This window comes from Micropterus salmoides, unplaced genomic scaffold (genome assembly GCF_014851395.1).
Source record: "Micropterus salmoides isolate LMB-PRFRI ecotype aquatic unplaced genomic scaffold, ASM1485139v1 Ms_hic_scaffold_16, whole genome shotgun sequence".
NCBI lineage: Eukaryota > Metazoa > Chordata > Actinopteri > Centrarchiformes > Centrarchidae > Micropterus > Micropterus salmoides.
In genome coordinates this window covers 1,540,880-1,565,272 of record NW_024040707.1, presented here as the reverse complement: position 1 = coordinate 1,565,272, position 24,393 = coordinate 1,540,880, and the positions used below count along the sequence as shown (strand labels likewise).

Genomic DNA, 24,393 nt, shown 5'->3' with positions numbered 1-24,393 from the left:
AAATAAAGACGAGTCAAACGCAGAGAAAAAGGAGGAGAGGACGTGTTGTCTTTTCTTCGATCAATCAGCTGGGGAATCAGACGGTTTTCAACGCAACTAGTGATTATTTTTAGTTGTTGTGTCCGGAAAATTATTATTAAGCTCAAGATGGCGTCCTCAAACGTCTTGTTTTGTCCACAGCCGAAAGACATTCAGTTTACTGATACAGAGGAGCAAAGAATAAATATTCACCTTTCAGAAGCTGGAATCAGAGAATTTTAACGATTAATCGATCATCAAAATAGTTGGGGATTAGTTAAATAACAGCTAATCGATTAATCGACTCTACAGAAACACGGGGCTGAATACGTCGACTCGCATTACAAGCGTAGGCAGGGATTCTCCCGGACAAGCTGCAGCTACCAGACGGCGCCACCGTCTGAAGTCTGGGAGTATTTCAGACAGACGCTCGACAGCGTGCTGCTTCACTGCTGCTCAGCTGCTGTCCACGAACACGTGAAGCGAAAGCATCCCGGAGCTCTGACGGCAGCGCCGCACATCCTGTTTACTTTCTGTCTCCACACATTAATGAACATGAGGACAATGTCCAACTGTAAATGAGCCAGATTCAGCCGTACAGACTCATTTTCATCCGGAGTCCCCGGCAGGTTGATGTCATAAGAATGAAACATTAAAACATGGCGTCCAGACGACTTTAAAAAACATACACAGCAGACAAACGATGGACATTAAAACACGAATTACACAAGTACAGACAAAATCAGACAAGCACAAATAATGAGAGAAGAAATGTTTCTTAGTGCTGAAGGTATCGTGTTCCAGGTTCGCGCTGCTCGGTAGGAAAAGGCGGACTGTCCAAAGGAACTTTTCCTTTATGACATTTTACAGTCACCTCTGGAAGTAGCTCTGGTAGATGAGGAAGGGGGGACATCAGCAAATCTGACCAGTTGACCCACTTTAAAAAACCCATGCTTCTTTAAAATATTACAAAGATGAAATGAATTTGATTATAAGGACACTTTTGCACATGCTCACAATAAAGCGAGTGCGCGTCCCGGCGTTCGACCCGCGTTCATAAACCTGTGGACGCTGAGGAAATTCAGGGGAATCCAATCACACGATTACTGACGGCTTTTTCAGAGGTGTGTCAAGCCAGAGACTCTTTTAAATGTCCTTCAGAACTCTTCAAAGTAAAAGCTCTCAATAAACTCGACATAAAGCACTGCTACAAAAAATGTTCTGGTGCTTTTATTTTGGAGGCACAATCACTTAAGAGGAAGCGATTATGTGAGTCACTCTGTTTCAGCACCAGCCGCTATCAATTTATTTATTTTTCTGATATCAAAGCAATCTGGCCAGATATTATTGCTGGCGTGCCGGTTCTGGCCCGCGGGCCACCTATTGCTGACCACTGCGCTACAGGTTCAAGTCCCACTCTCTCTCCTACCTTTCCTGTCTCTCTCTAGATATATTAAAGCACGGTCCAGGTAGAGCAACGGCGAGCACACCTGTTGGTGCCGGCGTCAGTCAGTACCACGCTGCTGTGGATCAGTAACTAACAAGGAGCCTCCTCCACACGGCTCACCTGCTGCTGTGATCCAGAATGACTTTATAATAAAACTGCTGACAAACAAAGTCCACAGAGCAGAAACAACGAGGGGGGGGGGGCTGAAAGGAAAAAGGTCAGCAGATTAAAGCAGTTTTTGAGTTTAACTAAGGTGGAGAATTAAAATGAAAATAGTGAATTAAGAAATAAACTGCTAGAAACAGAGCGTCTGACTTTGATTTCTGACTCTGCTCTGATAAAAGTCAACATGGACCCACAGAGTGGACCTGAGGTCAGACTCCACCTCCGGTAGACGGTTAACATCGTGAGTTTCTTCTCCTTCACAGAAACAAAGGATTTAAAAAGGAAAACAATATAAAATAAAAAGGAAACAAGTTCAGTTTCAGAGATGTTTCCAGTTCTGCAGATATTACATGTTTTCCTTTTGTGGTTCAAGAGCTCAGAGAGAAACACATTCAGGACAATAATAAATAACAACTCCATATATTTAGTCTGGTGTTTTTCAACCAATCTCAAAGCAAACCAACAACGTGTTGAATCTTGAGTTCCTCAGGGGTCAAGTTTAGGGCCCCGGTTGTTCCTCATTTACACCCTAATGTTGCAACAATTAGTCGGTTAATCAATTAGTCAATCGACAGATAAAAATCTGGAACTATTACTCATTTATGTTATAAATTAATAGTTAAAAAAATCTTACATTGTGATTTCTGGATTTTCTTTTTTAGATTATGTCTCTCACAGTGGACATGCACCTACGATGACAATTTCAGACCCCTCCATGATTTCTAAGTGGGAGAACTTGCAGAATAGCAGCGTGTTCAAATACTTATTTTCCTCACTGTAAGTGTCTTGCTCAGGGACACAATGGTGGATGGGTCACAGTGGGGGGATTGAACCCGGGGTCTCTCACACCAAACTCTTTTAAGTCACTTTCTCTGCGTCTCAAACACGAAGACTTTCTGCTGTTCTTGGGTTTTATATGACGGAGAACTGAATCTGTTTAGCTTTCTGACTGTTGGTCGAACAAAACGTCTCACTGGACTCATTTTATAAACCATAACAATGTTACAACGGAAACTACACAGGCTACCCAGCCGACCAATCACAGCTGTAACGATCCGCGTCGCCCTGACGTGTAGTTAGATCTGTAAGGAGGTGCACGTCAGGCTACGGCGTCGACTCAACACATAAGTATTAGAAAATACGAAAAAACAAAGTCATGAATAAACCCTTAAAATGCAGAAAGAATACTTTTATAAACGTTTTTAATTAGCATGTGTGCACAGTGGAAAAGCAGTATAAAAAAAACCACCTTTTTTTAATGTAAATTCTGAAAGAATTCATTATTGGTCACTTGACAGGCACACGCTAAAATAAATACACGTTTTCCATCAGCGCAGTATGCAACAGAAGTTTAGCTGCTGATCTGAGCTTCCCTGTTACCGTTTTATTGCCGATAATATTCATCAGTGGTCTCAGGAAGGTACGGGCTTATTTCTGTCCACGTAACGAGAAGAACTAACATGTTTTTTCTACCAGTGCAGTAAAAGTTTAGCTGGCTGATCTGAGCTTCGATGCTGGAAGCTGCGTTTTATTGCCAATTAGTGATCAGCTGATTGTCTCGCTAACGTACCCGGACGAGCCAAACGACAGCGCTGGAGAACAAGAAGGCTGCATGAGATGAATCCAACGAGATAAGAGGCTGACAGGAGAAACACGTCACGGCTCTCTGTGATTATGGCCAAACAACAGCTTTCGCTAAAGTCCGACTGACTTAATTACCTGTCCAGCAGAAAAACGTCAGCTCTGCTTTGAAAACATCAACGTCAGCTGTCTGCATCTGTCCCGACTCCGTCTGGCTTCATGGTGTAAAGATTCACAGGCTGTCGTGCTAAATAACCCGTGTGCTCCTTCATTTGTCCAAATGTCACTTCTCTTCTTACTTGTAATAAACCAGAGGACAACTCAGAGACTGTTTATTATTATTATCATTTCCTCTTCTTCTTCTATGAACGCATTTAATGTAGCGGCGGCGTCGACACTGCCGGAATTACACAAGCAGAAGAAGAACGCTGTGATGAAGAAACGCGCTCTGTGGTGCTGTTTGTTCGTCGTCGGCTACGGTAGAAACATGACGACAATATACGGCGACCTCCACAGCAGGGGGCGCCCGCGGTTAACGAGATAGAAATGTCTCCTTGTAAGGTGATAAAAACATAGCGGTTCATTATGTGACGTCTTCATTCAGTTATGGATTCTGTCAGTGAATCCTCAGAAATTTACACACTGGACCTTTAAATCGTCTCTGATGATAACGATGGCTGTTTGTGCGTCAGCTGACCAACCTGAGGAGAAAGACGAGGAGATCTCCTGACGGACTTCGGTCCAGATCCTGGAGGATCCGATCCAGACTGCATCTCTGATCCACCTGAAAACAAACAACAACAAACCAAAGTGAACAAACTGAAAGTGACCTCCTCCTCCTCCCCTTCCTGCTCCTCCTCCTCCTCCTCCCCTTCCTGCTCCTCCTCCTCCTCCTCCTCCTCCCCTTCCTGCTCCTCCTCCTCCTCCCCTTCCTGCTCCTCCTCCTCCTCCTCCCCTTCCTGCTCCTCCTCCTCCTCCTCCTCCCCTTCCTGCTCCTCCTCCTCCTCCTCCCCTTCCTGCTCCTCCTCCTCCTCCCCTTCCTGCTCCTCCTCCTCCTCCTCCCCTTCCTGCTCCTCCTCCTCCTCCCCTTCCTCCTCCTCCTCCTCCTCCTCCTCCTCCCCTTCCTGCTCCTCCTCCTCCTCCTCCCCTTCCTGCTCCTCCTCCTCCTCCTCCTCCTCCCCCTCTTCCTCCTCCTCCTCCTCCTCCTCCTCCCCTTCCTGCTCCTCCTCCTCCTCCCCCACCTCCTCTTCCTACTCCTCCTACTCCTCCTCCTCTCCCCTTCCTGCTCCTCCTCCTCCTCCTCCTCCTCCTCCTCCCCCTCTTCCTCCTCCTCCCCCTCCTCCTCTCCCCTTCCTGCTCCTCCTCCTCCTCCTCCTCCCCCTCTTCCTCCTCCTCCTCCTCCTCCTACTCCTCCTCCTCCCCCTCTTCCTCCTCCTCCTCCTCCTCCTACTCCTCCTCCTCTCCCCTTCCTGCTCCTCCTCCTCCTCCTCCTCCTCCCCCTCTTCCTCCTCCTCCTCCTCCTCCCCCACCTCCTCTTCCTACTCCTCCTACTCCTCCTCCTCTCCCCTTCCTGCTCCTCCTCCTCCTCCTCCTCCCCCTCTTCCTCCTCCTCCCCCTCCTCCTCTCCCCTTCCTGCTCCTCCTCCTCCTCCTCCTCCCCCTCTTCCTCCTCCTCCTCCTCCTACTCCTCCTCCTCTCCCCTTCCTGCTCCTCCTCCTCCTCCTCCTCCCCCTCTTCCTCCTCCTCCCCCTCCTCCTCCCCCTCCTCCTCTCCCCTTCCTGCTCCTCCTCCTCTTCCTCCTCCTCCTCCTCCTCTTCCCCCTCCTCCTCTTCCTCCTCCCCCTCCTCCTCTTCCTCCTCCCCCTCTTCCTCCTCCTCTCCTCCTCCTCCTCCTCCTCCTCTTCCTCCTCCTCCTCCCCCTCTTCCTCCTCCTCCTCCCCCTCTTCCTCCTCCTCTCCTCCTCCTCCTCCTCCTCCTCTTCCTCCTCCTCCTCCCCCTCTTCCTCCTCCTCTCCTCCTCCTCCTCCCCCTCTTCCTCCTCCTCTCCTCCTCCTCCTCCTCCTCCTCCTCCTCCTCCTCTTCCCCCTCCTCCTCTTCCTCCTCCCCCTCCTCCTCTTCCTCCTCCCCCTCTTCCTCCTCCTCTCCTCCTCCTCCTCCTCCTCCTCCTCTTCCTCCTCCTCCTCCCCCTCTTCCTCCTCCTCTCCTCCTCCTCCTCCTCCTCTTCCTCCTCCTCCCCCTCTTCCTCCTCCTCTCCTCCTCCTCCTCCTCCTCTTCCTCCTCCTCCTCCTCCTCTTCCTCCTCCTCTCCTCCTCCTCCTCTTCCCCCTCCTCCTCCTCTTCCTCCTCCTCCTCCTGAGTTAACTTCAGTTCTCAGAGTCTGACAGCTGGTTGTTAATGAAGAGCTGAGGTTAATAAAGTCAATTATGGATGTAAACGAGTCATTTTCAGCTAATGAGCAGATGTTTCTTTTAATGTGCAAATTAAAAGCTTAGTAATTATCCAGCGATCCTGTATAGAAAAAATGACGCATCAAGATGTATCGATAATCGTTTTATCATCGAATCGCAGCCGTCTGAATCGTAATCGAATGGAATGATGAGGAGCTCAGAGATTAGATATTAATGTTGTCTTTGTTTATATCTTGTTATTATCTTCCAAACATGTGACATGTGAGGAAGGCCGGGTCCTCAGACTGGACCTGCTGCGGTACTGGTCCTCAGACTGGACCTGAACCACATCTGCTTCTGCTACCAAGATACAAAACAACAATCAATCAGCTTCACTGGGCTGAATGTCGCCAAAGCAACAATAAAAATCAGAAACAGTAACAACCAAGTCTCTCGTTTAGTTTCAGAAGTTATCTTTAAACTTGACTTGTCAGCAGCAGCAGCAGAACCGATCATCAATAATCAATAATCACTCCCTGTGAGCGGGACTGTTCGGTACCTCAGCGTGTTTTCATCGTGTCATCGCGATGTTTGTCTCCAACACAACGTTAAACAGGTAACTGTCTGGCGGGTCCCGGGTGTGTCCCTGACCGGGACCACAGCGCCCGCGGGTCCCGGTCCCGGACAGGGACCTCAGCGCCGGGACCGGGACCCGCCTCCGGCAGCGTGTCGGTATGAAAACAGAAAGGTTCAGACTTACAGCCGGTTTCCGTTCCTCCGCTTCGGTTTCTGTCCGAGCCGCCGACACACCGACACAACAGTCGCACATGTGACGTCACCGGGTCGCGCCGACGCCCTGCCCGGTGACGTCACATGTGCGACTGTTGTATCGGTGTGTGTTGACGTCACATCTGGGTTCTTTAAAAACAAATGTTCAGCGTTAAAAAAAAACTAGACCTGGAATAACAGCAACATTGAATAAACACGTTTATATATATTTTGACATGTTTTGTTTTTTTACATATTTTTATGCATATTTTTATTTTATATATACATGTTTATAGATTTTTATATATACACACGTTTTTAATTTATATATACTTTTTATATAAATACGTTTTTATTTTTTTACATATTTTATATACATGTTTTTAGATATTTATATATATGCACGTTTTTTATTTATCTATATTTTTTTATAAATACATGGGTTTTTTATAGATATTTTTATTTCATATATATATATATTTTATATTTTTATATGTACACACGATTTTTATTTCTGTTTTTTGTCTAAATACATGTTTTTATTTTTATACATATTTTTATTTTATATATTATATATGTATGTTTTTATATTTTTACATATATCCTTTTTTTATATATATATATATATTTTTTATATGTATGTTTTTTATATATAGACGTTTTTTAAAAACTTTTAATAATAAATAATATCAGCAGAAATAGTAAAACATTATCAGTTTTAATGAAACATCAGTTTCAACAACAACAACAACAACTTGAACAAACTGTAGAAACATGATCAAATAACACGATATAAAAACAACTGTAACAGAACACTAAGATATAAAAAGGCAGATAAAAGAACAACATCAGGATAAAAAGTGCAATAAAAACAGAACATATTAAAGTTTTAGCTGCATGTAGTGTTCTCATTATTTTGTCCTTCCGCAGGACGACAGATGAGGTGGAACAAAGTATTCAATGTAAAAATAAATGAATATTTATACCAAGAAAATGTGGAATAATGCAATAAATGTTGAAATAATAAGTGTCCAGCTTGCCTTCACAATAAAAGAGTTTATTTCAGCTCATTTCCACTTGATTCTGCTTCATGATGTGATGTGATTGGCTGTTTTTTCAGTTAAAGCAAATACATTTACACACAAAATACTCAAAGTTCATTGTGAAAATAGTGTTGTGAAATAAAAACTGCATGTTTGAGTTACCGTAAAACTTCAGTTAGGGTCCCGGTTAGACGCCTGTACTTTTTACTGGCCTGTGTGGCTACACCTTCTTACAAAGGTCTCAATTAGAAGCCTGGTCTGATTTTTATCAGAGACGGTTTAGGAAAGAGACGCCACTTAACGAGTCCTGAGTAGAATTGTGTGAGGAAAGCCCGCAATGCCAAAGATGGCGGTTGTACGCACATTTCCCTCCCCTCGCGCTAGAAAGCCAATCGTCTGCGCAACAAATTCAGCCAATTGTGTGGCTCCATTGACGTCAGTTTCAGATGTTGTGGTGACGGCGAGGAGCAGGTGTGTGCCCAGATCAGGTCACTACATGTCCTCCAGAATACGGCGTTAAAGGCTCCAGTAAGCTGTAAATGAAGGCGGTGTGGTGAAAGCTCGCGCATGTGCAGTAGAAGTAAAACCTGCGGGAGGAAACTCTTTAAACCTTATTTTGGGGCAAACTCATCAAACTGGTTCAGGTTTTCCTGCTGATTCATGCAGGTCTTATGGGGACCAGAGAAAGAGCATTATGGCTCTCTGCCCGTTCATTTAGAGAGAGACCAGGGGCCTCATTTATAAAACTGTGCGTAGAAACCTCACTGAAAGTGTCCGTGCGCCCAAAAGCCAAAAATGGCGTGCGCCTAAAAATATTCAGACTTATAAAACCGTGCGTACGCACACGTGTAAGCAAGTTCCCTTTATAAATCACAATCAACTTGAAATGTGGCGGAGCGCCATGTCCGACCCTCCAAACGCCCACGGTTGCCTATTAATGGTCAGAGAAACGCCCCTCATTAATATTAATCCGTCCTGACTGCAGGAAGAAAAGGAGACAAATTCTGACAGAGAAGCTACAAAACGAGATTTAACTCAGTGACACTGACGTTCATTTTGGTGACACTGAAGCTGTTTGGTGGGTAAAAAACACACTTTGTGCACCAGAGGAAAGGGGGCACTGGAGCTCCACCCCTTTTACAACCGATCTGCAGCAAGAGGCCCCCCTCTGAGCAGTGATGTCGCTGGCTGGAGGGGGCCACACAGACAATGACTTCCTCTGAGTTTAAACATTCAGTCGGCTCGCTGAACGAGGTGCTGATGACTTAAAGAAATAGGACTTGTTTTATGTGACATAAACTGAAATATTTCTTTAATAATGTAATAGTGTTTTATTTTCCGTAACGCCATCACATCCACACGCTGGCGCTCAGCGTTTAGCTCACATACCATAAGTCAACAAACACCTGAGAACAATACATGAAACTCTGCTCTCTATTTGCTCAACTGACACATTTAAAACGGCATCAATTTAAATTTGTCTCCTGTTCACCGTCTTTATGAGAATAAATTGCTGCATGAAAGTATTAATTAATATGATTCCTGACTTAACGGTCCAACATATTTGAGGCTCTTTTGCAAAAACAGAATCTCCGTTTGTGTTTATTATCCTAAATCTGGATCTTTTTGTGGCTGCAAATGATCTTAAATTGTGTTTTTTTTTTCCCACAAACGGCTGTTTGTTTATTCAGAAAGGCTTTAAGCCTGTAATACTGTAATATTTGTATTTATTTTACACAGTAGTAGAATATTCTAGCTCATTTCAGAGCGTTTCATCCTTCTGCCATGTGAGTCGCTGTTTCTCTTCTCTCCTCTTTATGTGGTTCAGAGTTTACTTACAGGACGCACATTCACCCCTAAAGTTTGTTTTTTACAGATCACAACCTTTGCTTTGGAAGTTTCCAGCCCTGTTTTGTACGTACGCACCGTTTATAAATGAGACCCCTGATCCTGGTAGTCCCAGATACCTGAGGCCTTACCAAGATGGCTGCCGAGGGGATGGACCTGCCTATAAGGACTTTGGTTTTTGTAAAGATTTCTGGATGTATCAAACCTCTGAAATGCCGCCGGGTCGCCTGCTCGAGCTGCTTAGATCGCACACACAAAGAGAAAAAGTCAGTATGGACGTGCTGCACATCGTTAGATTCTCCATGATTCAGTTAATTTTATGAAACAACGAGCACCAAAGTCTGATTCATTCAGATTTACCGGCCGCTCTCAGCGCTAGATCCAATGAATGATTTGTAGTTGAGATGTTATCCGATCTAAAAAGTAATATTCATACTTAAACAGTTTGATATCAGCTTATTTCCCATCTTTGTTTAGTGTGAAAGGAATTAAAGCCACATCCAAAATGAGTCCAGTTACTGAAGCAAATAAAAGCCCCGGCTATTAAATGAAATTTAACGGTGTTTATGTTTTTATTTTCTTATTTTATTGTGCGTTTCCTCGTCTTGTTTTATGATTAATATGTGAGATTGGGAATCTCTGTGTTTATCTGGAATGAAATTAAAAAAATCACTTGCGATGAGTGAAAAGATTTTATAATCTCACATATAATAATGAGTTTTAAACATTTATTGCATCATGTGACATATTTTGTCTGCTTTTATTCTTTATTTATTTATTTCATGACGCCTTATCTGTTTTTATAAAATATGTAACACTTCTGTTGACAGGCTGTAGTGGTTTTGGTGGAATTATGGGTAATGTAGTGCTTTAGAAATAAAACAGTATTACGGTATAAAAACAGAATAAAACAGTTAATACTGTTCGATATAAATACTTTGATTACGTCTGAAGTCTGCAGGTTTACAGATCCTGACTGACCAATGAGCTGCAGGCAGAGTGACATAATTAACGAGCATGAAAACAGGTGACTTCATCTCATAATTACAACAAAATTAGCTCATCACAACAGTTTTGTCTCATGAATACAAGGACCAGTTCTCAGCATCACGGCGTCCATGTTTGTTCCTCTGTGTTCGCTGCCTCTGCTTCCCACAATGCATTCTGTTGGTTTGGGATCTCATACTGAAAAGAAATATACGTTTAATGGATCCGTCTACCTGTCCGTCTACCTGTCCGTCTACCTGTCCTTGGCAGAGCGCAGGTCGGTTGTGATTGGGTCGTGCTGGATGGTCTGGTGCAGCATCAGAGCCAATAAACCGGCTCGATTCGTCATCGCCGTCCTCAGATTCCTCTCCTGCTCAAACAGCTCATCCAGCTTATACCACTGAGAGACAGAGAGACAGACAGGGAGACAGACAGGATCACCTCCTGGACTCACTGCTGATGTTAATGAAAGCTGCTGTTAATAAAGTTTTTACCACGCGGACTCTCTCCAGGTCGACCTCGGCGCGGCGAAGCTTCTCCCAGCAGTAATGTTTGTTACACTTCCTCTTAGACACTCGGCAGAACTCTCCTGTCGGCTCGAAGACGTCTTTCACCAGAGGACAACCACACACCTCGTCTGCCGGGACCTGAGGGGGAGACAGAGAGAGGAAGAGAGAGGAAGAGAGAGGGGGAGACAGGAAGAGAGAGGGGGAGACAGGGAGAGGGAGACAGAAAGGGGGAGACAGAGACAGAGGGGGAGACAAAAAGGGGGAGACAGAGACAGAGGGGGAGACAGAGACAGAGGTGGAGACAGAGAGAGGGAGACAGAGGGGGAGACAGAGAGAGGGAGACAGAAAGGGGGAGACAGAGAGAGGGAGACAGAGAGAGGGAGACAGAAAGGGGGACAGAGAGAGGGAGACAGAGGGGAGACAGAGACAGAGGGGGAGAAAGAGAGAGGGAGACAGAGGGGGAGACAGAGACAGAGGGGGAGACAGAGGGGGAGAAAGAGACAGAGGGGGAGAAAGAGAGAGGGAGACAGAGGGGGAGACAGAGACAGAGGTGGAGACAGAGAGAGGGAGACAGAGGGGGAGACAGAGACAGAGGGGGAGACAGAGAGAGGGAGACAGAAAGGGGGAGACAGAGGGGGAGAAAGAGACAGAGGGGGAGAAAGAGACAGAGAGAGGGAGACAGAAAGGGGGAGACAGAGGGGGAGAAAGAGACAGAGAGAGGGAGACAGAGAGAGGGAGACAGAGGGGGAGAAAGAGACAGAGGGGGAGAAAGAGACAGAGGGGGAGACAGTTATATTTTATGTCTCCTGTCTTACTGATGACACATTGGGGCCCTCTGGCAGCTGTTCCGGGATCCAGACTCTGGACTTTAATAAATACAAGCTGCAGATAATCTGATCAGATGTTTTTGGTATAAAATCAGACGAACCTTCGGGTCTCTGGAGTGTTCAGGACACAGAACCTGCAGCCGCTTACAGTACGTCTTACTCTGAGGGTTATACACATCACAGAACAACCGGGTCGCTCTGAAACACAGACAGACACATGAGAGACAGACAGGTCCAGCTCTGAGGGCGCCTCTTAAAGGACAGACAGAGAGACAGGCTGGCGTCTTACCCCTCTATACGTGTTGGGTACATGGAACCAAACGACGTCTGACTCTCATACTGTTGAACACAAAGAGAGAGAGAGACGTCTGGGATTAGTTGATCATTTCACTATTTAAAAAACAATCAGACCTGAATCTTTGTGACACTGTCAGCTGTTGACTGGAAAACCTGCTGATTCCCACTGAGGACCACAAATGGTATAAAAGAAGTGAGCGTAGCCGCCGTGACGTCCCCTGCTGGTTTGTCGACTACGTTTTAAAGCCTCCAGTTTGGCAATTTGGCCGTCTCATCTTGGTTTACTGGAACGAGACGTGATCTCTGCGCTGCATCGGACACGGCCGACCAAAACATTTTACTAACACTGAACGGAGAACTGGTTTGGACTCTCTGGCACGTCGCTGAACTGCTTTGAATCCTGTCTGAATGACGACTTTGTTTAATGACACATCTGACATGAGGAGTTCCCCAAGGCTCTATTCTCGGACCTCTTCTGTTGTGGTCCTAAACAATAACCGAGTCACTGAATATTAAACTATTTAACACAATTAAACAGAATTTTGGAGCCAAAAATAAAGCAGAATAACTGTGTGATGATGTAACAACACTAAACATAACATCTACATCAACGATCAATAATGGCTGCTCGACACTCTGTGTGTCCTGACTCTGTAAACTGACCTTAGCGTAGCATCTCTCCATGTGTCTCAGCGCCACCTTCGGGTTGACTGGGTGACTGCAGGAAACACAGAATATCTGAAGGTCTGTGTCATCGCCGTCACCTTCAGTCACCTTTAGAGACAGAAAGACAAAAAGACAAAGAGACAGTGAGACAGACAGATTAGAGAAAAAATGAACAGATGAAACTGAAAGCTATGTGTCCTTCCGTCTCGTACCTCCTCGTGCTGTTGGACCTGCTGCTGTTTAGCGTTGGCGATGATGCCTTCGAGCTCGTGGAAACGTTTCTCCATCAGTGTGAGGCGGAGCCTCGCCGCCTGCTGCTCCTTCCTGATTCGCTCCAGCTGTCTCCGTCCCATCTCCTCGGCCACACAAGGACTCTGCTGCCATTGCTGGATCCTCTGAGGAAGGATCTCATAGATACGACTGAAGGACAAAGACACAGAGACATCGATCCAGAAGTCACCATCAGTCTGTTTTAAAGACAGCGCAGAGGAGACAACTTTCATCCTTTCTGATTTTAAACTACATTTGTGTCGACGCTGTGGACCAATAGCTCTAGTCTGACATCAATATGTGATCACACATACATTAGTAAATGATGTTTGGACAATTCAAGGTGGCGCAAGCCATTCTAATTCAACGCATGCCTATTTGTCAAATTCAGCAATTGGTCTGTGGGTTGGTGTGAACATACGCACCCTGTCAGGTATCTTTAACCTGCAGCCATTGACTTTAACCCTCCTTGGATAACTATGACCCGGATTACTCAGAATCTTCAAAGACACACCCTCCCTTCTTGGCTGTACATATGGACTCTGTAGTGGACTTGTTTGTGGACTCTGTTGTGAACTCCGTTGTGGACTTGTGGAGTCTGTTGTGAGCTCTGCTGTGGACTCTGCTGTGGACTCTGTTGTGGACTCTGTTGTGGACTTTTGGAGTCTGTTATGGGCTCTGTTGTGGGCTCTGTTGTGGACTCTGTTGTGGACTTGTGGAGTCTCTTATGCTCTGCTGTGGACTCTGTTGTGGACTCTGTTGTGGACTCTGTTGTGGACTTGTGGAGTCTCTTATGCTCTGTTGTGGACTCTGTTGTGGACTTGTGGAGTCTGTTATGAGCTCTGTTGTGGACTCTGTTGTGGACTTGTGGAGTCTCTTATGCTCTGTTGTGGACTCTGTTGTGGACTTGTGGAGTCTGTTATGAGCTCTGTTGTGGACTCTGTTGTGGACTTGTGGAGTCTGTTATGGGCTCTGTTGTGGACTCTGTTGTGGACTTGTGGAGTCTGTTATGAGCTCTGTTGTGGGCTCTGTTGTGGACTCTGTTGTGGACTCTGTTGTGGACTTGTGGAGTCTCTTATGCTCTGCTGTGGACTCTGTTGTGGACTCTGTTGTGGACTTGTGGAGTCTGTTATGAGCTCTGTTGTGGACTCTGTTGTGGACTTGTGGAGTCTGTTATGGGCTCTGTTGTGGACTCTGTTGTGGACTCTGTTGTGGACTCTGTTGTGGACTTGTGGAGTCTGTTATGGGCTCTGTTGTGGGCTCTGTTGTGGACTCTGTTGTGGAGTCTCTTATGGACTCTGTTGTGGACTCTGTTGTGGACTTGTGGAGTCTCTTATGGACTCTGTTGTGGACTCTGTTGTGGACTTGTTAAGTCTGTTATGGGCTCTGTTGTGGACTCTGTTGTGGACTTGTGAAGTCTGTTATGGGCTCTGTTGTGGACTCTGTTGTGGACTCAGTGTGGATGTTCAGGTGTGTTTTTCACGGGTACTTATACTGTGGGATCAGACTCACTTGGCGGCGAGCTTCATGCCACAGTCCTCTGAACAGTATTTGGAGTTGATCCTTGCCGGTTGGACACATCCTGGACCCAGACACTGCCTCAAAGCCCCGCCTACCTCCTTGGCCCCGCCCTCTCCGCCTCGCTCGCTGTGACGCACGCGTTCCCTGTGACGCTGCTTCACTTTGTGGCGACGAGGCTTCACCTCCTCTTTAGGAGCAGAGACGGATTTCTAAAGCGGAGGACGGGTGTAAGTAAGTAAAACTTTATTTATATAGCACCTTTTTTAACACAGGTTACAAAGCGTTTTACATTAACGTCACACATAAACATGCAAACCCAAAGCTCATTCAAGAGAAAAACATTTATAATTCATATACACAGTATACAAACGCAACTCACATACGACCACCTCCATGAGTATTCAGCAACCGGACATCACCCAGAGCACACCATGCGATTTATAGAAAAGCTAACTTAAAGAAGTTATAAGTTAATTTATAAGTTAACCGTCAACAGACTTAGCTGATCTAATGAGAGGGGGGAGATCGTTCCAGAGTCTGGGTGCTAGGACAGAAGAAGAACTTTTGGTCAATTTTGGTTTCACTTTTGGCACAAAGTATTGCCAACAGGTTCAGGTTGGAAGACCTAAGATACTGCTCGGTAGTGTAAGGGCTTAGTAGCTGGGAAATGTAGGCAGCTAAACCATGTAGCTACTTATAAGTGATCCTGAACTTCACTGGCAGCCAATGCAGTCAGACTGAAATAGGACCGATGTATAATCTACGACCAGTCCTAGTTTAAAGCCTAGCAGCCAGGGGCAAATGAAAACGGCATTGCAGATGCTGAGACGGGACAAAATGAAGGTATGAATGATACGTTTCCTTTATAGAATCTCTAGGTTTCTGAAATCATCTGGTTTTAGTGAAACATCAAGGTGAGTGTCGTCTGCATAACAATGATTGGATATTTAACCAAAGTGATTATCTGGCTCAAGGGAAGCAGGGCTGCAACTAACAATTGTTTTAAATTGTCTATTAATCCATCAATTATTTTCTCGATTGATCGTTTAGTCCTTTGGTCTATACAATGTCAGAAAATAGTGGAAAAGTGTTGATAAGTGCTTCCTAAAGCCCAACAGGATGTCCTCAAATGTCTTGTTTTGTCCACTACCCAAATATATTCAATTCGCTGTCATAGAGGAGCAAAGAAACCAGAAAATACTCAGCTTCATTTAGGAAGTTGTACCTTTTTTTTTTTCTAAGCTACTCCAATGATTAATCGATTATCAAAATAGTTGATTCATTTTATAGTTGGCAACTAATTGATTAATCATTGCCGCTCTAAAGGGAAGCATTTAAAAATAGAAAAGAATATGCCCGAGGATTGACCCCTGAGGCACCCCATACAGTAACAGCGGATGAAGACATAGTTACCCATGGAGACAAAAAAGCATATGTTTGACAAATATGAACCAAACCACGCTTTCCCTGAGATACCAACGCATCTATTTAGTCTGTCGATGAGGATGCAATGATCAAAGCGCTTACATCTAGCAGAATTATGATGTTGTTCCCCCCTCGTCAGCCTGCAGGTCATTTGTCAGTGTTTGTGGGAAAAGCCAGATTGGTTTTATCAAAAATATTATTCCCTCCAACAACTTGAAGGAGCTGCTCAGCAAAGAGCTTTTCTAGAACTTTGAAAAAGAAAACAGAAATTAAATTTAGTTTTCTTCAGTCTGCACTCAGCCCTCCTGCAATTATCCTCACCTTCTTCTCCGTCTTCTTCTCCCGTCTCTTGACGTGTTTCACCTTCACCGCCTTCTTCCTCAGAGAGTCCGACTGAGCGTCCTCATCCTCGCTGTGCCAGACCTGCAACCGGAATACACGTCACACCACAGGAAGTGCCTATTCTGACAGCTGATTGGTCAGAAACACTCACACATACTGACCAGGTCTCTGTATCCAGCTGCTTTGTACTGCTCGTACAGCTCCAGCTCGCTCTCACTGAACACGCCTTCTTGCTCCTCCTCCTCCTCCTCTTCCTCCTCTGTCTGATGCCCCGCCCCTTTCACTGAAAAGCTCCGCCCTCTGCCACCACTCCGACTCATCTCCTCGTCTTTGACCCGAAGCATCTTCTGCTCAGAGATCAATAATATCATTATTATCATTAGGTCATATTTAGCAACAATAATGAGTCATCAATTCATATGTTAGCTAATTATTATGATATTAATGTATATATATACTATAACATTAGACACTCAAATTCACAAAGAATGGATTGCGGCCGCTGACAGGTCCATGAATTGCACATTAGCTGCTCTCTCCCGAGTCTAAAGGTCCGATTCACAAAGATACTGCACTAATAATATTACAGAGCGAACACAGCGGTTGGGTTTTGCAGCTGAATGCAGTTTGCTCTTGTTTTGTGTCTGTTAAATGTTCATCTGCACTTTCCTTTGTTTGGGCTCTGAAGTATCACACAGCATGATGAAGCAACGTTTGAGTCAAAAAATGATGCAAATTCAGCTGTGAGAATTATAAATATAACTATTCTAATTATCTATTAAAGTTGCAGGCAGTAACAGCTAAACAATGCAAAACCTTCCCTGTCTCTCTCTCCTGCTCATATCACCGCAAAGCCCCGCCCACCAGACCCACAAGCTGGTTGCCCTGGAAACTTCATACTGCGTAGGGCTCGCTCTCCACGCCTCGCCACGACCCCCGGTCCCTCTCGCTTTGACTCGTCTAACGAGCTCTGTGTGGAGCCAGGACGTGTTTTGTACTATTTCTCCGCGCTGCTCTCTGCTGGACTGGTACAGCGCGTTACCATCGTCTCTGCTTCTCACAGCTGCAGGTTTTATAATGTTTTCCAGTTTCATTTCCTCGTGGTGAATCAGGTACTGTACTGTCTGTGCCATCTGTGTGCATATAATGTGCTGTGATGCAGTATAACATCGCCTCGCTACAGTCACTACTAGCACGATCACTGGAAAGTCTGGGTGTGACTCCCCTTATAATGTGATTTTAGTTACCACCAACTCTGTGAAGATGCTAACTCCTCTGTGGCAGCGTCAACTAAAACTGAACATCGTAAGAAAACATAAAAGTCGACTTTGTGGCAGAACAGTTGTATTTCACTGCATTAAGTGACAACTGAACCACTGATCAGTGTCTTACAGGTTCCCCCTATTGTTTTAATATAAACTGTCCAGCTTTAAGAAAAGTTGACCAAAACTGTGTCGAGGTGACTGGTGTCTTTTCAGTAAAGACAGCAGAAAGAAAAGCAAGTCATCGCTGAGAACAAAATACTAACAGGTTGTTTACTGTTCCACATCACACCACCTGTGATCAGTGATATATTCAGCCTCAGCATAACTACAGTGACGTCTGAGAGAGACCTGAATGCGGATATTCTGTTGATACCCGGTAACAACACATTTCAATTATGGTTATTGGTTGCATTTTAAGCAACACGTTTTAAATCCAATCAAAGTTAGGATGTTCACAAATAAATCAGAAGATGCAAAAGCAATTTATTGATATTCCCAAAGTTATGGTCTCGACTGGTCTTGAAATAAAATCCCGAGTCCTCAATGTCAGAGACCGAGACAAGACTGAGTACAAATGCGGTTCGAGTCCGAGACAAGACCATCAAAAAGTGGTCTCTCCTGAAACGCTGCACTACAGTATGATGGAAACTCAACAATATAACAACCGTTGTCCATTCAAGTATTTTCCCGCCTTTTATCGTTCATACTGATTACAGCGTCTGAAGTTTCTAGGATCTATCTAAAACCTGTAACAGGGACTCACCCGGGCTCGGACCTCACACTGCCTCAGTCGACACTTCTGGCGAATTTTGTTTGGACCTCCGAACTTCTTCATGTCCTTACAGAAGTCACACTGAGCGCAGTCCTCCGTCCTCAGACAGGCGTCGCACTCCCCACACATCCTGGCCGAACGCTTGATCTGAAACAGAAACACAAAATATTCTACAAATATACAAAATATCGGACAAAGTATTCCACAGAAATACTGCAGAGAAGAGAGAAGTGTGCCCAAGTGTATGAACATGTGTAAACACTCTCATTGGCTTAACATGTTTTCAAACATTCACATATGAAATACTGGGTGAGAGCTGCTGTTTAAACTGAAGCACTTAAAAGGAAGTGAAGTGTATTTTCAAGAGTAACAAATGAAAGCAGCTGAAATGTCGGCTAAAATCTACAATAAGTCAGTCCAGTAGCCTGGTTACCTGAGAGCCCCGCCTCTTGTCAATCTTGGGCTGGAGGGTGGAGCTTCCATCTCCATCAGGTTTGTCCTCCCTCTCAGGCTCAGACTCTTTCTCCTCTTTCTCCTTGGTCTTCTTAGGACGGAATTTAATCTCCAGAGATGGGTCTTTGTCTGCAGAGGACACAACAACACACAGCTAGCTGCTAACAGATGGCTAATAGCACAAAACACAGCTAACAGACGGCTAGCACAAATGTTCTGTAAGTCCCTATGAGGGCCACCTCCTTATAGTCGACTTAACCAATGAAAGAGTCTTAGTTGACCAATTTTTCATTATTTGATTAGTCGCAGAAAAAAACCCTCAAACTCAAGAGCTGCACCTTGTTGTTGCTGCTAGGACGAGAGTATCAGGGGATTGTTGCAACACAGAAAAATATAAAACATGACTGAGTTACAGTAGTGTGAATAAGTGTTTGCCCCCTTCATGATTTCTTATTTCTTTTGCATGTCTGTCACACTTAAATGTTTCATATCATCAAACAACTTGAAATATTAGACAAAGATGACACAAGTAAACACAAAATGCATTTTTTAAAAGAAGGTTTTTATTATTAAGGGGCAAAAAATCCAAACTTACATGGCCCTGTGTGAAAAAGGGCCCCCTAAACCTAATAACTGGTTGGGCCAACCTTAGCAGCAACATCTGCAAACAAGCATTTATGATAACTGGCAGTGAGTCTTTTACAGCGCTGTGAAGGGAGTCTGGTCCACTCTTCTTTGCAGAATTGTTGTAATTCAGCCACATTGGAGAGTTTGCGCCTTAACCACTTTTTTAAGGTCATGCCACAACATCTCAGTCGGATTCAGGTCCAGTCTTTGACTAGGCCACTCCAAAGTCTTCATTTTGTTTTTCTTCAGCCATTCAGAGGTGGACCTGCTGGTGTGTTTTGGATCATTGTCCTGCTGCAGAACCGAAGTGCACTTCAGCCTGACGTCACAAACAGATGGCTGGACATTCTCCTTCAGGATGTTTTGCTAGACAGCAGAATTCATGGTTCCATTGACCACAGTAAGTCTTCCAGTGAAGCACCAAACAGCCCCAGACCATCACACTACCACCACCATATTTTACTGTTGGTATGATGTTCCATTTCTGAAATCCTGTGTTACTTTTACGCCAGATGTAATGGGACACACACCTTCCAAAAAGTTCAGCTTTTGTCAAAAGTCTTAGAGATCATCAAGATGTTTCCTGGCAAAACTTAGACGAGCCTTTATGTTCTTTTGGCTCAGCAGTGGTTTTCTTCTTGGAACTCTGCCATGCAGGTCATTTTTGCATGAACCAGTGTTCATGCAGTTAAAACCTTAACTGAGGCAGGTGAAGCCTGCAGTTCTTTGGATGCTGTTAATGTGTTTTTGTGACCTCTTGGATGAGTCGTCGCTTTGCTCTTGGGGTAATCTTGGTCGGCCGGCCACTCCTGGGAAGGTCCACCACTGTTCCATGTTTTCTCTCTTGCTGTGGTTCGCTGGAGTCCCAAAGCTTTAGAAATGGCTTTATAACCTTTTCCAGACTGATAAATCTCAGGTAATCTGTTTTTCATTTGTTCCATAATTTCTTTGGATTGCAGCATGATGTCTAGCTTTAAGGATCTTTTGGTCTACTTCACTTTGTCAGGTAGGTCCTATTTAAGTGGTGTGAGTGGTGATGGTGCAATCGATAATAATAATAATAATAATAATCTTTATTTGTAGAGCACTTTTCAAAAACAAGTAACAAAGTGCTTTAACAAGTATAAAGACAATAATACAAAAACAATACAAGATAAAAGCATAAGATGCCTGCCTTTGGTGTGAGAGACCCGGGTTCAACACATCCACCAATGTGTCCCTGAGCAAGACACTTAACCCCTAGTTGCTCCAGAGGCGTGTGACCTCTGACATAAATGTAAGTCGCTTTGGATAAGAGCGTCAGCTAAATGAAGAAATGTGATTACTTGATGGAGAACAGGTGTGGCAGTAATCAGGCCTGGGTGTGGCTAGAAGAACTGAATTCAGCTTTCCACAGTTTTAACAGGGTCATGTAGGCTTGGATTTTTTTCCCTTTAATAATAAAAACCTTCATTTGAACTGCATTTTGTGTTTACTTGTGTTATCTTTGTCTAATATTTCAATTTGTTTTATGATCTGAAACATTTCAATTTGACAAACATGCAAAAAAAATAAGAAATCGGGAAGGGGGCAAACACTTTTTCACACCACTGCATACTTAATATTTTTCCTGTGTTAACACTATTTTAGATATTATAAGACACTGACCTCTGCAGGACGGACAGTACCAGACTCTGATGGCTTTAGCTGCTTTTTCTGAAACTCCAACACAGTTTCCATGAAACCACTCAGTGCAGCTGTCACACCCTCTGAGAGACAGACAGACAGGTTAGTGCTGACGTCATATTTCTCCATAGAATCTATTATTTATGGAAGATATATGAGGTTTATTACATCATGAAACAGTTGATGTCTGGTCTCCTGCAGATACAGTACACTGGACCTTTGGGGGTTCCCTTGACCACCTCTCCTCCTCCTTCTCCTTCTCCCCCACCTCCCTCTTTGCCTCCATCACCTCCCTCTGCTCCTCCCTCCTCCTCTGGGCCTCGCTCTGCTCCTGCAGCCTCCTCAGACTGAGACACAACAAACAAACAAACAAACAAACAAACAAACAGGAGAAGCAGCGGCATCTCGTTACAACAGCTGCAGGTCAAAGCTGAGTTTGGCTGCTGATTCACACGTTAAAATTAAAGTTGCACCTTTTAGACGATTCTCTGCTGTTACACCTCTTTAAAGTGTGAAAAAGGTTCCTGACAAAACATTAAAACGCAGGAACTAGACCACATCAGACCAGGTCCAGGCGAACAGATGGCTGGATTACCGTGATGACATTAAAGTCAGATATTTAAAGCATTTAAACTCGTCGTGAAGACAGAATAAAAAATGGATGGAAAAACTGTGAGACTCCAGACTTGCTTTTTAAAAATGACTCTCTCTTTTTTCACTGACAGCACAACTCTTTTTTAAACAGATATACACAAGGATACCATATTCTATTTGGGTTGTATACAGTGTATATATCTTATATATTTGAATCAGATTTTAACTCTACTTTTAGTTTTTATTTTACTCTCTGGACTAAGTTCCCCTGCGCTGCGGTGCCAATTCTTCTATGAGGGATCAATACAGTAACATCTTATCTTCTCTTAAACCTTGAACTTACTTCAGAAAACTAAAAAAACTAAAAAATGTAAATGTCTCTTTCCTCCATCCAGACCAGGTCTACATAGAAAACATGTACTGGACTGGACTAACATGGGACTGAAACTCTTTTTATTTTATTATCAATGAATCTGCCAATTATTTTGTCAATTAATCAATTAGTTGTTTGGTCTGTAAAATAGATTCACATGTGAGATTCTGGAACCATTAATTATTATAATCATTAAAATGTTTGCTGGTGGATTTTAAAGTGAATAAACTGACTCTGCAGAGTCCATCAAGAAGATGTCCGTTAAAAACATGCCAGATGTGGGTTTGATGGACACCCTGGTCTGGATCTGCTTATGGGCAAAGAAAAAAGGGCTATTTCACAGTTTCTTTCATCCATCCAGACCACATCAGACCAGGTCTACATTAAAAAAAACCTGTCCTTATCAAACCTGGACTAGATTCTGCAGACGGCTCAAAGCCCTGTTTCAGATTGTGTATTTATTAAACGATGAATTCACTTTACAGATGTTTTATTCATGCAGTTGTTTTCATGCACGCTGGTCGTTTTTCCCACCGTGGAACCAAACTCCGTTCACTTTTCTGCACATTCTAGCTCATGTGTGTTTTTTGTGATGCTGCAGGTTATTGAACGGTGAGTCCAGCTGCTCCGTTATTCTCTCCATCACCCGAACATCTGTCTGTCTGTCTGCACGCCTGTCTGTCTGAGGAAGACTCACCATGATGAAGCTGCTCGGGTTTCACAAGAATTAGTCCTCCGGTTAAACCCTCATCGGAACTCCGTCTGCATTTCACTCATTTTTCATTTTTAAGAAAATCTGCACAAGTCTCTTTGTTTCTGCTCCTCCCCCTCCTCCTCAGGCTTCTTCTTCTTCTTCTTCTTCTGTGCGGAGAAAAGCGGTGAGAGGGAGCAGCTTCAGCAGCGACACCTGCAGGACGGAGACTCACCTGCACACTGACCTCTGGGTCAGATCAGTAACCGCAAAGACTCATTGAAGATAAGATAATCCTTTATTGATCCCTCAGAGGGGAAAGTCGGTGTTTTATCAGCAGTACAGATAATCAGAGAAACTCCAAAAATAAATAACTATATAAAATAAGAACAGAATAAAATAGAAACCATGGCAACGGGTTATTGCATTAAGATTTATTAAGATGCAGGAAATGTGGCCCAATATTAATAATAATAATAATAATAATAATAGACAGGTAGGTCCAACACTGTGCGGTCCAGAGCTCTGTAACATATTTGTATTAAATCACTAACATTAATCAGTTCTCCCCTTCAAAATGTTTTTTTACTTTTTCAAATCAGAGAGAATTCATGTTTCAGCCCCCGTCCACAGTACAGAGCTGCAGTTCTTTGTGGGTCCAGCAGACAGCAGCACTGAAACACTAAATCGGCACTGCTCTTTACAAAAACTCTGTTGAACTCGTATGTTCAAGATTTTAGTACAAAACAGAAAAGTGTACTCAAAGTATTAAAAAAGTAGTACATGTTGGGCGGAGAGTAGTATAAAGATCATATTATGGGAGTCACAGACGGCCGCGACCCTGTACGCAGGATAAGCGGTTGACGATGGATGGATGTCACTGACGGAGGAGCAGCTTTAACTACTTTCTCACAGTTTCCAGCATCTTGTTAAATATCTGAACCTGCAAAGTGACTAAAGCCAGTGTCATTTACACTGGGGACGTTGGGGACGTGTCCCCACCACTGTTTTAAAGCATAATTTGTTTAAAAACATTCTAAAACATAACTTGCAGTTAAATAACAGATGGAAATGCTTTTAGAAAGCTGCACATGAAGAAAACACTCAATGCAATTAAAATATAGAAGAAACAAATTCTGCATTGTCCAAAAAAAAGTAACTTAAGCTAAAAAAAACAAGCTGCTGATTATAAAATGATTCAAAAACGTGCAGCAGTCAGTAACTTTAATAACTTGTTGACACAGTTTTGTGTTCTCTCCCTGTGAACATGACCAAAGAGGAGGGAAGACTAAATCCTGCCTCAGCAGGGACGATGTTACAGGAGAAAAGTTGATCTGCAGGACAAACTGATCTGAGAGCTGCACTCACTTAGATTCTGTTATATTTATTTACTTTGAAATGTCAAGTGCCATGTGAATTTTGTTTCCTTTTACATAAATAAAAATGTTTCCACCATAAATTGGTGCAGAAACTTTCACCAGAATGGAGAAAATTAAGTGTTTAAAGATCTAAATTTTGTGGGGGATGCCCCCCCCAGCCCCCCCGCTCTTATATCTGGCATTGAGGATATCTTTAAAACACTGTTAAAGGATCTTTTGTCTCGTTCTGGTGAACCTAAAATCGCATCGTGAGTGTCTCTTTACAACCCTCATCTGAGCCTCTTTGTCGCAGCCACCTTTCAACACAAAGTGACGCCCTTGACTAAAGCTGTCAGATAAATGTAGTAAAAAGTACATTATATAATTGTAGATTGTTTCCATAAGTTTGGGACTCTATGCTGGCATAAAGACAGGTTAAAATTATGATGAAAAATGAAGCCTAATTGATCTGCACAACAGGGCTTGTACAAGACTTGC

The 24,393-nt window shown here is 43.9% G+C and overlaps 2 protein-coding genes across 3 annotated transcripts in view; both read right to left on the bottom strand.

Annotated features, from left to right (window-relative positions):
• The window catches only part of hdac6 (histone deacetylase 6), a 36,203-nt gene extending 29,757 nt beyond the window's left edge, over positions 1-6,446 (bottom strand). The window contains exons 1-2 of one of the 2 annotated variants that reach the window (XM_038722630.1): positions 6,355-6,446; positions 3,913-3,995 (exon numbers count right to left, since the gene is read on the bottom strand). In XM_038722630.1, coding sequence (XP_038578558.1) covers positions 3,913-3,984 — 72 coding nt within the window. In that variant the 5' untranslated portion in view covers positions 3,985-3,995; positions 6,355-6,446. Of the gene's footprint in view, positions 1-3,912; positions 3,996-6,153; positions 6,288-6,354 lie in introns of those variants that run through there. The other variant, XM_038722631.1, reaches the window with a different exon arrangement.
• Positions 6,447-9,027: 2,581 nt separating this feature from the next.
• On the bottom strand, positions 9,028-22,677 carry cxxc1a (CXXC finger protein 1a). Its single transcript, XM_038722653.1, has 14 exons — positions 22,544-22,677; positions 21,048-21,226; positions 20,862-20,962; positions 18,568-18,716; positions 18,126-18,281; positions 16,259-16,444; positions 16,077-16,178; positions 14,322-14,539; positions 12,752-12,959; positions 12,537-12,647; positions 11,866-11,915; positions 11,678-11,774; positions 10,735-10,887; positions 9,028-10,640 (listed from the first exon to the last, which is right to left on the bottom strand). The coding sequence occupies exons 1-14, from the start codon at positions 22,544-22,546 to the stop codon at positions 10,494-10,496; spliced, it is 1,860 nt and encodes a 619-aa protein (XP_038578581.1). The 5' UTR covers positions 22,547-22,677; the 3' UTR covers positions 9,028-10,493.
• Between the last annotated feature and the right edge of the window lie 1,716 nt (positions 22,678-24,393).

Coding starts and splice junctions, on each gene's coding strand:
- cxxc1a (XM_038722653.1), bottom strand. Junction 14,540..16,076: donor AGAAGAAGACGGAGAAGAAG/GTGAGGATAATT, acceptor CCTCCGCTTTAG/AAATCCGTCTCTGCTCCTAA. Junction 12,648..12,751: donor AGGTCCAACAGCACGAGGAG/GTACGAGACGGA, acceptor CTGTCTCTAAAG/GTGACTGAAGGTGACGGCGA.